This window comes from Fukomys damarensis, unplaced genomic scaffold, assembly GCF_012274545.1.
Source record: "Fukomys damarensis isolate Sample0158 unplaced genomic scaffold, DMR_v1.0_HiC HiC_scaffold_29, whole genome shotgun sequence".
Classification (NCBI taxonomy): domain Eukaryota; kingdom Metazoa; phylum Chordata; class Mammalia; order Rodentia; family Bathyergidae; genus Fukomys; species Fukomys damarensis.
In genome coordinates, this window is record NW_022900941.1 from 35,552,032 (window position 1) to 35,568,851 (window position 16,820).

General features: G+C 32.5%; 1 protein-coding gene across 1 annotated transcript in view; it reads left to right on the forward strand.

The window, feature by feature from the left end:
* Window positions 1–14,714, forward strand: part of Kcnj3 (potassium inwardly rectifying channel subfamily J member 3) — a gene marked incomplete at its 5' end in the record, with an annotated part of 142,808 nt that extends 128,094 nt beyond the window's left edge. The window contains one exon of the mRNA XM_010639308.3: window positions 10,591–14,714. Coding sequence (XP_010637610.1) covers window positions 10,591–11,177 — 587 coding nt within the window. The remainder of the gene's footprint in view (window positions 1–10,590) is intronic.
* Window positions 14,715–16,820: the final 2,106 nt, after the last annotated feature.

Consider the following 16,820-nt stretch of genomic DNA (forward strand, 5'->3'; position numbering starts at 1 on the left):
AGCCCTTAAAAGATATGGGTATTCCTCCATTCCCCAGTGTTTACTTATCCAAATAGGTGATGGCAAGCTCCTTTGAGAAACAACTAGGAGAATAATGCTACTCTGTATACTTTCTTTTATTTTTTTAAGTTTTTTTTTTAACTGAGTTTATTGGTACAATCTAGGTATACAATGCAGTTACATTCGTCATTGGGATTCTGTACCTTTACATAATAGGTCTTGATTCTCACTTTTCCCCTTGTCCCTGCCCTCCCTTCACCCCCTCCTCCCCTCCCCATTTACAAACACTTTATTTCCATTTTTTCAATTTCTCATATTTTTTCCTCTCCCTTATTACCTTTCCCCCACCCTTCCCACTTTCCCTACACCTTTAGCCCTTTACTTCCTATTCCACTTTATTAATTATCTCATTAGGATCCTGTGTACTATTATAATTTTTCACACCAGAGAAACTATTCATTATTTCAGATAAAGAAATCTCTGTATGAAGATTAAAAATAGGAAATCCTAACATAAAACTAAAAAGGAAAGTAAAATAGAAAAGGGAATGATGTAACATTAAAATAATCCTTAATTCTGAAGATGAAAATGGTCTCTTAACATATTTAACTTGCTTCTTGCTCTTTTAGTCTTATTCTTTTTTTTCATTATTTAGAGAATACTTTATTAGTTTCTGTAATCAAACCCATGTAGATATGACCTTACATATTTAATACAGTGTGTTACCCCTGTAGAAATGGGAAAAAAAATTAACATTTCTAGACCAACATGGCTGTCAGTTTCTGTCCAATACCAACTCAACACAGTAAATTGGAATAACTTTTCCCAAAGTTGACAGCACAGTTAAAGTTTCCAAAAATTCAAAGTATATATGTATGTATATATATATATATAAAAAGACCAATAATAGCAGTATGTTATGCATCAATAGCAGCAACAGCTTTTCCAGGTTCTGCAGTCATCTGAACAAAATTATAGACATTCAGCACACTCCATTAAAAAAACAAAAACAAAAACACAAAGAAAAGAATAATATCCAGAAAACATCAAAGTTCTGTTGCTATTTTGGTACCTGGCACCATTTTTTTTTATTAGCATCTTAATCATCCTCTGGAAAGAGAACATTCTAGAGTATTATCATTAAAAATAGCTCTGATAAAGCACAGTCCCTACTACATATCATAAAGCAGGTACAAGATATTTTACATTCACAGAGGTATGATACAGTGCCATCCTACATCAATAATACTAGAATCAGCTTTGGTTTGAAATTTACTTTGTCTGCAAATAAGATTGCTACCCCTGCTTTTTTCTGGGCTCCTGTCACATGGAGAGTTGTTTTCCATCCTTTCACTCTCCGTCTATGGCTTCTCTTTGCACTCGGTGTGCTTCTTGTACACAACATATTGTTGGATTCTGCTTCTTATTCCATTTTGCCAGTCCATTTCTGTTGATTGGTGAGTTAAGGCCATTGACATTGATGGTTATAACTGATATTTGCTGTTTCTTTAAACTAGAAACTTACTGCATTTTCCTTTTGAGAAAATAATATTTTCTGTAGTCATTCTGTGAGGCCTCCTCTAACAGTAAGTGGATTATGTTACATTATACAATTAGGATTATTTAGAAATCAAAATCGTATCTTGCTAAGGAAAAATAAAACAATGATGTGGATACATTTAGGTAACTTTGGTTTTGATTCTATAATTGATCAAGCCAGGAAACATTTTTTAATAAGTATGATAAGGTGAAAAACCAAAAACAGGCGATCTGAGTATGGAATATTTTTTCAGTGTAGCTCAAGAAAATGATAGCAGTAAGAGAACTGACAAATTCTCTAACATTCTTGCAAGTGACACAGAGACCTGAAGGCAGTGCCTTGTCAACAGAACAGAAAAATTAACTGTATTTGTCTAGGGGAGTTACTGCATAAAGTTAAGTTATATTTGTTCAAGGCGGGCCAAGGTGATACTGGCAGGCCATTAGATTGGACTAGGTTCATAAGGAGTGTAATAATATACACTGTCTCACAATCTAGTGAATATAGACTAACATGGTCTACATCAACTTTGCATAGAGTAGAAAGGGGAAAATTATTGCTATGAATGGATTCTGAGAAAATAGATGATCACTAAATAATTACTAAAAACATATCTAAAATGGTGTTTTAATCAGTTGGAACCCCAATAATAATAACAATTGATAATAGTCACCAATGATTCAAACTTTGTAATTTAACAGCTACTGTGATGGGTCCTTAAGTAGGTTTCAACACTTATGTTCATAATCTTGTGAATTAAATATTTAGCTCAGTGGTGCTGCTGCCGGCCTTGCAAGTGCGAGGACCGAGGTCGATGTCCGGTACTAAAAAAAAATTATCCCTTTGTTTAATACAAGGTATCTCTTTGTAGCTCATATTGGCCTTGAACTCACTCAGTATCCCTGCTGGTTTGGAAGTTGTGGTGATCCCCCGACCTTTGCCTCCCAGCTGCTGGGATTTATAGGCATGTGCACCATACCTGACTTATAATCCTTTATTGTTAATAGTATTTCATGGAAATTAAACTTTATATCTCTTAAATGACTCATCCATGATTTAAGAGTTCAAACTGTAATAATCTCACATCTATATCCAGAGTTCTCCTGATTTCACTTAATGCTGCCCTGTCCTAAATACATTTTAGTAGAAACTCTATATTATATATTTGATCACACACACACACACACACATATATAATATATATATAATTATATATTATATATAAACATGTGCACTTACATTCCTGTTTGAAAACCTAGCAATCTGTTGTGTTGGTCATTGTTAAAAATTTAGTTTTGCTTTTGTTCTGGGAATTTAGAAAACTGAAGTATTATATTTGAAATGTCAGTTACTCAGTTTCTCTTTGAAGCTTAATTTGCTAAAAAAAATGTAATTAGGCTTTTATTATTTTTATTTTTAAAGAATTCTTTGACCTAGATTGGGAAACAATGGCATACTGATGTCTCAGAACACATTGCTAGATCAAGTACTTGTAAATAACAGAGGATAATAGTGGGTTGAATATCTGCCAGAAGCTTCTTTCTGAAAGTCTGGCTGGGCAGAATATGTTCAGCTTTAAAGAGATTCCATGTATGTGTAAACTGCAATTTATGTACTCTTAATGGCTTTACCACCTGTATCCCAGAAGAACATTATGCCAGTAGTAACCTAAGAATTATTGAACTGTGGAGTACACGGTGTATTTATCTTTTATAAATACATTTTTTAAATCATAAGCTTCTTCAAAAAGTTGGTAGTTTAAATTTGGGCTCAGCTCACTGCAATGCAGTAAGGAAGCATTCAAAGAATGCCAAGTGAGCCTCACAGTTGTCATGTCTTGGGGATGGGTTAAATTTGGGAAACAACTGTAGAAGAAACAGTTACAGCCCTTATTCAACAATCTTTAGAGTAGGATGAACTAGAAGACTATTTTTTTGATAAGCAGCATGCTCTGCATGCTAAGTCTTCAGCTGATCAGTTATAAAATCATCTACTAATTTGAATAAAAAATAGATTTAAGGAAGAAAAATAATGTGTCATTTAGTTAAATCCATCAGCTTTGTGTCTGTATATGTGACAAATAAAACATGCAGTCATAGAACCTGTATTTAGGGACTTTTCTGGGAGAAAATAACCAGTATTTATTGTTCATGCAATTATTTGACTTCAATCCTCACAACAGCCATAGGGAACCAGTAGGATGGAGCTCAATTTATAGATGATAATACTGGAGTTTAAAGTGATTTGTTTTCTCAAGGTCACACATTAATAAGTATTGGAGTCTGTTTAGGATGAGTCTTGTGTTCACGTCTATGCTTTGCATGCTAAGTAAATGCCCTCTAGAGAAAACATGACCTGCTTCTTTCAGACATCAGTACACCAGGAATGATTGTTCCATACAACTCCTTGATTTGGACTTGTGTGGTAAAACCTAGATTTTGTTTGCCTAGGAAGAAAATTGAAAAATATATATCCTACACTAGAAATGGACAATTTTCCTAGTCATTTCAAATATACACCCATATTTATATAAATAATAATTTTTAATTATCTTATAAGATTCCAGTCCCCTGTAATTAGGGAGATCATGAGCTAGAAAAGAAAGCTTAGATTTAATTGTTAGTATGAATTTTACTATGAGTTTTGGACATAAATCAGCTGCTTACTTTCTCAGATGTGAATTTTCCAGGATGTAGTATTCTCTTTGAAATATAGAATTAATAAAATGTGATTCACAGTGTAATGGTTAATGACACAAATAAGTAAAGTTTGTACAGCACAGTGCTGAGCACATTGTTAAATGCTCACTGTGTAATTACTATTGTCACTATTCCTTTATTTTTAATAATAAACAATTTTAACCAATAGCTGGGAGAACAGAAGCAAATAGCTTTTTGAAGACTAATCAAAATATGATTCATTCATTATTTTAATTCTTAAAAGTTCACTGATATTTTGGGTCTTATGTTTTTCCATGGTTTATTAGCTACAGTAAATATAATAGCTGATACTTATTCGGGTAGTGTCTTACATGCAAACATGTCTCATAAAGCTATCCTGATGACCCTAGGACATAAATATTGTTATTATCCTAATGTATTAATCCGAAAAACTGAGAATCAGAGAGGCAAAGAAATTTACCCAAAGTTTAATAAACAATATAAATGGTACAGAGAGTATGAGACCCTATGGTTTTCTAGCAGAAGAGTTCTTACTCTATGGAGCAGTACGAAGCGTTTTTGGTGTTCATCTCTATAGAAATGTTCATTTTTGTTATGTCTTATTTTTGTCTTTATCGCACCAAATTAGGTTTCCAACCACAAAATTACAGATTTGACACTTTTATAACCCAGAACACATTTTCAGTTGAACATCTGGTAGTATATTTCTAATGTTAAACTCTTACTCCTTCCTCCGACTACACAGTACAACTTGATGCAGGAAAAGTAAGTATAACATAGGGATTAAATGCATGGATTTTACAGCCCCTTTTCTTGAATTCAGATTGCATCTCATCATCTCTGTGTAATCATACTATTTGGTAACTGTTCTGTTGCTCCATTTCCCCCTTTGAAAAATGGGAAGAGAGTAGCTGTAACTTTCTCCAAGTGTTGTGAGGATTCGAGACAACACGTAATAAGTGCTTATATACTTGACACAAATCCCATGCATATATTACTGATATATGGTTTATGGCTTAACTGAAAGAGGTTTTCCTTTTTTAACATTATGGAAATAATATTAACTTAAAAATCAAAATTCTGTTCCTGGTGTTTATTATCACAATGTATCTCATTGCCAATCCCCCGTAACTGCCCTGAGTTTTTTTCCCATAAGATTATCAGAAGTTGTGGAAAAGAACAAGAGAAACCTAAATATAACCCTAAGTAAAAGGGGGAAATGGAAGAAATAAAATCTAAAATTTAAACTTTGGGGAATCAAGCCTTTGATTATTACTTTTTCCATGAAGATTTTTAGTGCCTATAATTTTTAAATCTTTGTTAAGCATATTGCTACACTTCAGGTACATAATACAGTTACATTCATCATTGGGATCTTGTACCTTTACAAGACTTACCTTGGTTGTTATTTTTCCCCAATCCCCAGCCCTCCCTTCCCACCCTTCACCCTTCCCTGCTTACAAAGACATTGTTTCCATGTTTTTTACTTTTCACATATTTCCTACCCTTCTCACTTCCTCTATTATTTTAGGCCTTTTCTTCCTATTACACAATATCAATTATATATTTTGACATTATTTACTCTTTTAGATTTTCACATCAGAAAAATATAACATCTGCAGTGGAAACAGGTATTCAGGTATTCTTATTAAAATATTTGTAAACATTGTTAATGAAATATATGTATGAGTTTGACTGAAAAGAAAGGTGAGACTTGTATCCCACTATATGAAATTAGCTTTTCTTCTTTCCTGAGCAAACTAATATATGTGAGGCAATAACTTTACATATTTGAAAAATATGTGAATTTAGTTACTAATTCCACTACTATATAGGTTGTAAGAGCTCTCTAAATCTTTCTGGAACTGACTTTCCTTTTTTAAACTAGCATTCATAATGCACTCTTTTATAAACTTATTGGGAGTTTAAAAGTTGAGGCACAGAATTATGGTTTGTGTTTAGACAGTGACTAAAGATGACTGCTGTATGAAACCAAATACAGTGGTGCATGCCTGCAATCACAAATACTCCTCAAGCTTAGCGAAAAGATTTCAAGTTTGTGGCCAGTCTTTGTAACTTAGCAAGACCTTGCCACAGAAAAGGGGAGGAGTGAACGTGTAGCTCAGTGGTCAAGTGCTTACCTACCATGTTAAAGCCCTGAGTTTAAACCACATTACACGCGCGCGCACACACACACACACACACACACACACACTGCTGTTTCCACTTTTGTATAGTGATTTCTTGTGTCTTTGGTCTTCCTTACGTTTAGAGATAATGTGTTAATATTTGTGGAGAATTTTGATATGTTAGTAATCTGCCCCATATTAGAGATGAAATAAATTAAAGAGCCCCCAGATATCAACAATTGTTTTTTTAAACTGTCAGACTGTACGTATTCAAAACTGTTAAAACAGAAAAACAGTTACATTACTCATACTTCCAACTCTAGGATTTCCCAACATTTTCTTCCTAAGTATACTTAATGGAGGGGAGAAGATAAGAAGATAGGATCTAGTAAGAAGACGTTCAGCAAGTGATTAAATCATTTATGAGAGTATCTCAATCATAACAAGAAATTTTGCTTTCATTTGCTTTTCTGCTGTTCCTTTCACAATTTCGCTGGGTGTAGGTACACAAATAGAAGACATTTCCAATCCATAATAATTGTTTTGGTTTAAAATTTAATAATTTGAAATCAATATATGAGTAATAACTTCAAAGCTTTATAAATTGGAAAACAGAAAAATGCCTATCATTGCCAATCCACAGTTTAGATGATGAGCTAAGATAACATGTAACTGAAAGCCTACTTCTTTTTGCAAAAACTATCCTAAAATGGAGTTCAAAAAATAAAATGTAAGTTTTAATTGAGAAGCTTTAAAGTAGATATAATCATGTTTTCTAAGAATATGCATGTGTCATAGCCTTCTTCTGTCTAGACTGCTTTATCTTATAGTTGTTTCTGTAATTCAAATTATTTTTAGATAAGCCATTCTTAAATTCACACCTGAAAATATTACTTAGTTTGAAGTAAAGGCAGGTGAATATCACTATTGAAGGGGTACTATCTGATTGCACCTCTTAGCTGGCAAGATGACTGTTTGCATGTTTTAACCAGATTCCAGACTGGAACAAATGTGAAAATCAACAGGAGCTCATCTCTGTGGAAACTGGCAAAGCAGCAGATGCTGCTACTGGAAATAGCTGGGACTTCTGAGTCTTTAGATGAAAAACATTTTTGTGGAAAAAATTTTATGCCATGCATTGATTCACAAATTAAAAAGGGTATATATAATTGTTAAATGTGCTGTATTCCAGAAGCATGGAAAAAGTGTGTCTACTTGAATTAGATTTGAGGCTGCCCAGACTCTTTATTTTTGACAGTGTGCTTTCCTAATTGTCTTTATATCACATTTAGATCCTGTTTAATCAAATTCAAATTTTATTCAAATAAAAGGTTTTTGAAGTGTTTTTAGTAAAAATGACAAAAGTAGTTGTTATCTGAATTCCTTAATTAAACTTTTAAAATACCTCTCAGTTATTATTCATTATTTCCTTTATCCAGAGATGGTACATGGGTCACCCACATAAGATGGGTATATTGTGGTTAAAAATAGTATAACCAAAATCCCCCATCCACACCTACACACAAAGACTGGATGCTGTGACACAGCAAATACCACACAATCAATAGCTTCCCACAAGAGACTCTTTGTCGAAAAATTATCCAACATAGAGTTGTGGATGCAAATAGAGACTGAAGGTGAGAATCAAGACATTATTTTCCTACAATGATGGAGAGGTTCATCAGTGTATCCCAGCAAAAACTAAACAAACTAAAAGATAGGTTAAGATGGTATCATCAAATTTTGTTTCAGTAGTTACTCACTTGTTACAAACAATGGAAAAATCTATGAACTGAATTTCCTTGTCAATGTTTTATATTGATGAAAAGACAGACCTACCAGTCTACCTTACATCTTAAAACACAGAATTATGTTGAGTGTGGGCCACCTCTTTTGATAATTCTGCTTTTAAGTTTTCAATGGAATAAATTTTTATTACATAAATATTTAATGGGTAATTAATTAAAATACCGTTGTAAGGGAAATACTACCACTCAATGGGAAAAATATGTTTCTGATCTTTTTTCTTAAATTGAAATTATGATACACACAGAATTTATGCATTGATAGAGGATTGTTACTTCTAAATACAAATTCAAGGGTACTTCAACATTATTTTCATATTTCATATCTTTTTTTTTTTTTGTACCAGGGATTGAACTCGGATCTTTGCGCTTGCAAGGCAGGCCACCAAACTGCTGAGCTAAATCCCTGACCCATTATTTCATACTTTAATGGATAGGAATTTTTCTCCTTTGCTCCTGGCTATTCCTGACTTAGTTCTTACTAAGAACACTGATATTTGGTCACAGTCATATTTGCACCATGACAATTACAGTGATTAAATAAAAAATTATAAGCATCATGCAAAGTAAATTTCCCATACACAAAGAAAAGTTAGAATGATACCAAGATTTTTCTCTACAGTTTAGTAAATCTGTACTCAAGAAAAGTCAAGAGACTCTGAGCACTGAATTCCTTATCTATTAAATAAACAGAGCAATGCCTTCTTTAAAAGACTATTAAGGATTAAAATAAAATAGTGAACACCTAAATTTGTCTCTGCCACATTACAGGCTTTTTTTCCTATCTATGGTTTTTTTCTTTGTTTGTTTGCTTGTTTTGGTACCAGGGATCCAACTCAGGTCCTTGCACTTGCAGGGCAGGCGGTGGAAGCACTGAGCTAAATCCCCGGACCTTATATGTTTTTAACCTATCTAAAAGATTGCATGTAATGATAACTAATCTTTATGTAATACACAACTGATAATATTCATTAGGCCAGCATTTGGAAAGATTTAATAAAGTAAAAACTTATGTTCAAGTTTAAAAAAATCTTCATGTGGACTTTAAATTATGCATTTGATCCTAACTGTAAGTATTGTATTTGTGAATACTATCCAGGAATTAAAACATAGAATATTTCTTTTCAAACAATTATCACCTTAAAAATAGTAGAAATCATTTATGTGATGGAGCAATGGAAATGAATGGAGACAGTCATTAATTGTCTAAACTACACATAATTATTCAAAGGATGATTTTAAATTCATGTACCATTTTCTATTTTAATAGCCTTTGATAGAAGTCTGATAATGAAGAGGAGAGTGGTGAATTTTACTATTTACAGAGGCTTATATCTTCTGACTAATGTAAGACTGAAACTTGATACACAGTTTTAATTTTTGTACTTTCAGTCTTTCCAAAATAAGTATTCAGGGGGTGATTGATTTGATAACTCAATCTAAGTAAATTATTTTTTAGAAAATAAAGTCATGTGAATCTGAGTACCATGTGGTAAATGATATTCAAGCAATATAATAAAAAAATAGTAAATTTCACAATTTATATCCAATACCCACTTGCAGAAATTTCTTACAGCATATCGAGTGACCCACATTATTCATTTTTAACATTATAGATTTTAAAAACTTAAGTAAAAGTTAAATCTGGCTTTATAGGTCCACAAGAACAGAATAACCGTGGTAAACTTTTGATTATTCAACACAGAAACAAGTTTGTCTTTTGTTAATTTAGAAGTGTTATTTTTGTTCCTCTTGTCTTCCACTGTAAGTTTTCACTGTGTGAAGAGAAAAATGTGATCTCTCATTTATTAAGAGCCAACTATGTGTAGATGTTATGTGACATACTTAATTATTCTGTGTTATTTTATTCATGCTCACAGAAAGAAACCAGTGTTGGTTTATTCTTTAAGAAGAAAAAAGTGCTGGGGATTGAGCTTAGTGGGTCTGCCTCCTGTCTTGCAAGCGCAAGGACCTGAGTTCAATCCCTGGTACCACACCCTCCAACCCACAAAAAAAAGAAGAAAGTGATTCTAAAGTGTCTTTCTTAAGTTTACTGAGTGGTAAAATGTGGATTCAGTACAGTTTATTTCACATCCCACATTGCTTCTTAACTGATAGAAAATGATTTAATAATTTCTCCATCTAGCTCCTTATACAGACATATACATTCTGAAGTTAATGTATGCCGAATATTTTTGGTTTATATCTAAAAAGCAATGGATTATTTTATGATGTATTAACCTTTCAAGTATGACCAGTATGAACACCTTCTCTGTCAATAGAAGAAGGTATATGTAGCAAAGTTGTTACTGTATAGTAAACTTCTGTCATTTAGTCTGCTAAGATAAATAAGTGAGCTAAATGAATTTTTAATCTTCCTTTACATGTGCTTGCACTATGCATAATTTATCAAGGGCTTTTTTTTCTGCTTGTAGGGATGACTTGTCAAGCTCGAACATCATACACCGAAGATGAAGTTCTTTGGGGTCATCGCTTTTTCCCTGTAATTTCTTTAGAAGAAGGATTCTTTAAAGTTGATTACTCTCAGTTCCATGCAACATTTGAAGTCCCTACTCCACCTTACAGCGTGAAAGAGCAAGAAGAAATGCTTCTCATGTCATCCCCTTTAATAGCACCAGCCATAACTAACAGCAAAGAAAGGCACAATTCTGTGGAGTGCTTAGATGGACTAGATGATATTAGCACAAAACTTCCATCAAAGCTGCAGAAAATCACTGGAAGAGAAGACTTCCCCAAAAAACTATTGAGGATGAGTTCAACAACTTCAGAAAAAGCCTACAGCTTGGGAGATTTGCCCATGAAACTTCAACGAATAAGTTCGGTTCCTGGAAACTCAGAAGAAAAACTGGTATCTAAAACGACCAAGATGTTATCTGACCCTATGAGTCAGTCTGTGGCTGATTTGCCACCAAAGCTTCAAAAGATGGCTGGCGGAGCAACTAGGATGGAAGGAAATCTTCCAGCCAAATTAAGAAAAATGAACTCTGATCGCTTCACATAACAAAACACCCCTTTAGGCATTATTTAATGTTTTGATTTAGGTATAGTCCAATATTTGGCTGATGAGATAATCCTCCCGAACAAATTTGAAAGGTTCATTTTCCCCCAGTTCAATAAGCATATTTGAGAACTCTCCATTCCCAAGTATTGCAATTGTGCAATAAACAAAAGTTAAGAAGGGAGGACATTATGAGGAAGTCATTAATGGGCATGTATAATCACATCAAGCATGCAATAATGTGCAAATTTTGCATTTAGTTTTACGGCATGATTTATATATGGCATATTTATATTGTACATTCTGGAAAAATATATAAATATATATTTAAAGGGGAGGTACTCTCTCCATCATTTCTAAAAGATGTATTAAGCCAAACATGAGTGGATAGCTTTCAGGGTGATAAAACTACACGCATACTCATGCACACACAAATACACACATACACACATTTATATATACATACACATACATACATACATATATATCTGAAACAATTGTGATGTTTTGTTCAAAGCTGTACTTCTTGTGCATGTTTACTTTATTAGACTAGAAAGGCTACTGGCATTAATTATTAATACCAAATATTTTAGCCTTAAATTATTTGTCATTTTAAAACCTGATTTAATGATTTTTGCTGTTTATGGTCATAGGAGGTTTTCAGTTGTACTTTATCATAAGAAAGTCACACAAGTTTGTGCTATATATGGCACTACAAAGTAAAATCATTAAATATTTAACATATAAATTTTGAGCACTCCAGTACATGATATATCATTTAAATTTTCTCATGCGTTTTCAAAATTGCTAGTACTGGGAGGAAATAAATGTTGATTAATTTGAGAATTTGATCATTCTTGGACTAATTATATGTGGAAATTTGTTTTGTAATAATCTATTACAAATATGAGCTCTGAACAAATACTGAATTGTTCTAATAGTCAGTGGCCAGGTTATATTTGAATATATCAGAATCTGTGTGAAATTGCATAGTTAATGGCTATTTCAAGCTGAATCAATTGGTAATATATTCACTCTTTTTCTGGTATTTTTGTTCATTAAAAGAAAACAAAATTTATCTTTAAGGAAACATGACAGTGCAATGAAGTAGATGATAAATAATGCTTAAAATATGTATGTCTATTTGAGTCTCTTTTTTATGCTGTTCTCTTGTTTATGGCATTTGCTGTAAGAGGATAGACTTTTTTTTCACCTGGGGTTCCTATCCCAGGCCTGTCATTTACAGTTAAGGAGGTGTGTTTCAAAAGACCTGGGAAAAACTAACATGAGATGAATTGAAAATATTTTACACAATTTTTTTTTTTTGGTGAACACTGTTTTATTTGTTTGGATCCATGGTTTACTCAATTTTAGCAGTGCAATTTTTCTAAGCCAATGTTCATTAGAGGGAATCACAATTGTTGGTCAGTAAAAAAAGATTTGCAAGGCAGAGACTTTTATGAAAATTAGAAGGGCTCCTTATCAATATACTATAAGTTTTCCTATAAAATTTATTGGGCAATGCAATGTAAGTTTGTCCAGAATCAATCCAGTTCTCACTAATCTATAAATCACTAATGCTTGGTTTGGACTCCTATCATTTCCTATTTTTTAGCAATCTAATGGTGATTTTATTATTGGAAATTATTATATTAATAATTATGTTACTAACTATAATATCTTCTGGCTACCTCTATATAAACCAAATTCTGTAGGTGCAAACATATGCCAGGGAATCATTACTGGCACAATGATCAACCTTGAACATTCATCTACTGTGAAATGAGCAGTTGCCCTATCCCTTGATCACCAAGTTTACTAGTTTCCTGGTTGTAGGAAATGAAATAGCAGGGTGAAAAAGAGGAATAGAGGACATGATGTATGTATTAGCAGTGGAAGAAACTGCATAGATCATTTAGTCCAACACTTTAAAGCTAAACAGAGCCATAATTCATTTTGGAGAGTCATTGTAATTTGTTTTTGGTACCAAGAAGAACCAAAAACAAACTCTCTGAATGTATTCATTCATTCAACAAAATCTCTGCATACCTTCTACGTCCTAAACATTATTTAGTACCTGGAAATTTGAGCATGACTAAGTCTGAGGAGGTGATTCTTCATGAGCAGTGCAAACCAGTAGGAGAGGGGGGAAGAGACAGTCCAAAACACAAGATACAATTTCAGACAATCAAAATATCAGTTAAGGGAATGAAACAAGGGAGACACACTGAAAAATGTGGAATAATAATTGATTATTTTAGTAGAGAGACTGCCTTAGGGAGGTGGGTAATACTTGAACAGAGATGTGAAAATGAGAAAGAGTTACTGTTGCCAACATCAATTAATGCAAATGAATTATATTATTTTTATCTTTTCCACACGTGTGGGAAAGGTATGATTTCTGCATGTAATTGCAGTTTAACCCCTATTTCTAGGTTTCACTCTACCCAGGAAAATTCTTTATATCTGTTATACTTGTGTAATTAGCACTCCTTTCACTATTAAAATGTCTTGGTTTGGATGATGTATGGTAAAGTTTATGTTCAAAGTAACTAAATTATGAAGTATGATATATTTGCATAAAAATAAAGAATTGCTTTTCTTCTCCTTTTGCTGATTTTTTGACACAGATCATTCCAAGCTAAATCATCTGTTTCATATATTTCAGCCTGAAGGATTTCGTATTGAAGTGGTTTCATGTAACATTTATTCAGTCAGTATATGAAATGTGTCAGCAGTGAAATGTTACACATTTTATTGAATGAATAATAAATAAACCTCAGTATTTCCCTTTCAAGAAGTTGTAAGAGCTTAAATCAAGGAGAGTAAAAGTCAATTTAAGCCAGAATAATTTTTAGTCCACCAATGTTGTGGCTAGGAAAAAACAACATAATGTAATCATTGAACTGAGTAACTCTACTTCCCAACTGGAAATAGACCCTTTTTATAATATTTTCATGAGATAGCTCTTATTACAGTAAAATACTTAATTCTATTTATCAAGATGTTGTAAATAAAAGAAATAATTATTTTGATAATACTTATCTTCAATTTAAATATTTATTCTTTTCAGCAATATGTGAGGACACTTTGTAAATATATACCAAATGAAAAATAGGAATATTTTATCATTAATTATTTCTGAAAAAATTCTTATGATGTTTTAAATTTATTTACCTATAGACATAAATACTATGAAAAACATTCAATGTCTAAGTATTTGAAAGCCGTTTTTTGTCTGGACAGGATGGGCTCACACAATATATTATCTCTATTGGAGGGAGACTGAGGTCATGGAGAAGCTGATTTACATTTGATTTGTGTTCTGGAACCTTCTGCCAATCCTTACTATGAAGAGGGTTCAGCCTGACTGTGCAACATGTCTATGAACTCGACTTCTGAATTTATGCTTGAATTACATTGTACATATTAAAACTAGTATCAAATTAGTTGTACTTTTTGGCATGCAATCTATAATTATTGAAATGTATAAGATTATTTAAGTTATGAAATTATAAATTCATTCAATACTGCAATTTCAGTTTTATAAAAACTATATTAAACTTTTGGAACATGATTGGCTTTAATTTTTACAGTGTGCTTATCATTTTTCACTTTTCTACAGCCAGTTATTCACATTCTTTGCTTCATTTTGTTTATCCTAAGACACTTAATTACTGAAAGAGGATGATTCAATGAACTACAAGTTATTCCTTGAGAATTACTTTTATTTTTGTTCCTTATTAGTGAGATACTTCTGCAAGATGAGACCTGAATTTAATAATGTTGATTACCTGAGACTTGTATTTCTTGAAGGAAGCTTTGTAATCATCTTACCCTTTACAAACCAGTGCTTTAAAAGCCACAGTAAGTAAAGCAGAAAAAAAATGTGTATTTTTCTAATTTTGTTTAAATATATGATCATCTTTTACTAAGGTATTCATTGCATTGCTTTACCTCTCAGTGTTTCATATAAAGAAATGTGTTCTCAATCTTGGATCAGATCAGTTTTGTTCATGTACCCTACTCCCAGAGTCCTCACAGAATTAATTTAAAATGCTAATTTGCTATAGATTGTAACTTAATTGATCTCAAAGTTAATAGTCCCCATCATTAAGTAGAATTAGCTTTCTTTTTTCCAAATTTTGATTTTTTTACCAGTAGTTTCTTGAACTCATGCCTGTTTCATACTGTCTACATTGGCTATGACCATGGATGCTAAAGAGAACAAGTACATGAGGATCCATTCTCTCCTCACTGTTTATGAAGAATCACATTTGTACTTTTGTACAAATTCCCAGCCCCGAATATGCAAATCTCCTTTCATAGTGATGGCTTACATTATTTGAATCCTTGGAACAATTCTACATGATAGAAATTATCCTCATTTTACAGTTGAAAAAACTATATTTAAGAGAAACTGCTTACTAGGTTTTTAAATTAAATTCACAAATTGGGTCTCTACCCCCATAATTGATAAAGAATACTTTTTTAAAAACAATGTAATATCCCATATAATTTGGATTCCTGAACATAAATATTCAATGACTGTATTGTGGTTTCAAACCTGCAGGACGTCTTATACAATAAGGTTTGTATTTTTCCTTGTGTAATTTGTAGAACTAGTGGGTGGAAGGCACTAGGAGTATAGAGTGTATGTGCTAAGGATTGTGTGATGCTTAAAGGGAAAATAAAGTAAGGAGGAGTTTAAATAAAACTAAGGCTACATGGAGGAAGGTGAAAATTTTGGTCCACAGAAATCTACATAAATGACAAGAAAATTTAAAAATTTAACTAAAAAATCAGTTCACTGGATACATAAAAGATTATAAAATACTTCAAATAAGCAGAAAATTTTCTCATTTCTTCATATGTTAGATGTAAAGGTTTTAAAAAGACACAAGATATTTTGTCATATTTGCTTCAGTAAATTTAACAATATAAAGTGTGATAGAAATCACTGAAACAGCATTCGGGAGATTGAAATGTTTAAAACAAAAGTCTATTTCAAAGGGACCTGCTTTTAAAACAAGATTTCAATGAATTATTTTTCTATTTATCATTTTCTAATTTCTTTCTATTGTGTGTAAAATCCCTTTTCTATTATTTTAGTAGTTCTACAAAGTGACAGAAATAAGCATTTATATTTAATTTTCCACTTTATACATCTAGTGGCTCTCAGTATAAGGGTAAGGCTGCTGAGTTCAAAACTGTAGGAGGCCAGGGAGCCAAATTCAAACCAGCAGGAGAAACATGGAATGTTACAGACTGGAATGTGATTCTTCATGCAACAGGAACCCAGAAAAAAAGCAGGGTAGCTATCCTATTTGCAGAGAAAGTGGACTTCAAACCAAGACTGATTAGAGAGACAAAGAAGGTTCCTACATCAGTAGAAAGCGAACAATCCAATAGTAATAGATAACAATCATAAATATATATGCACCAAATATTTGTACATCCAATTATATAAAACAAATATAAACACTAAGATAATTATAATGGAGTACTCAATTCTCCACTGTGACAGAATGAATGACTAGACAAAAAAATCAACAAAGAAATCAAAACTGTAGGGGCCAGGGATTTAGCTTAGTGGTTCCATCACCAGTCTCACAAGAACAATATTCTGAGTTCTATCCCTGGTAC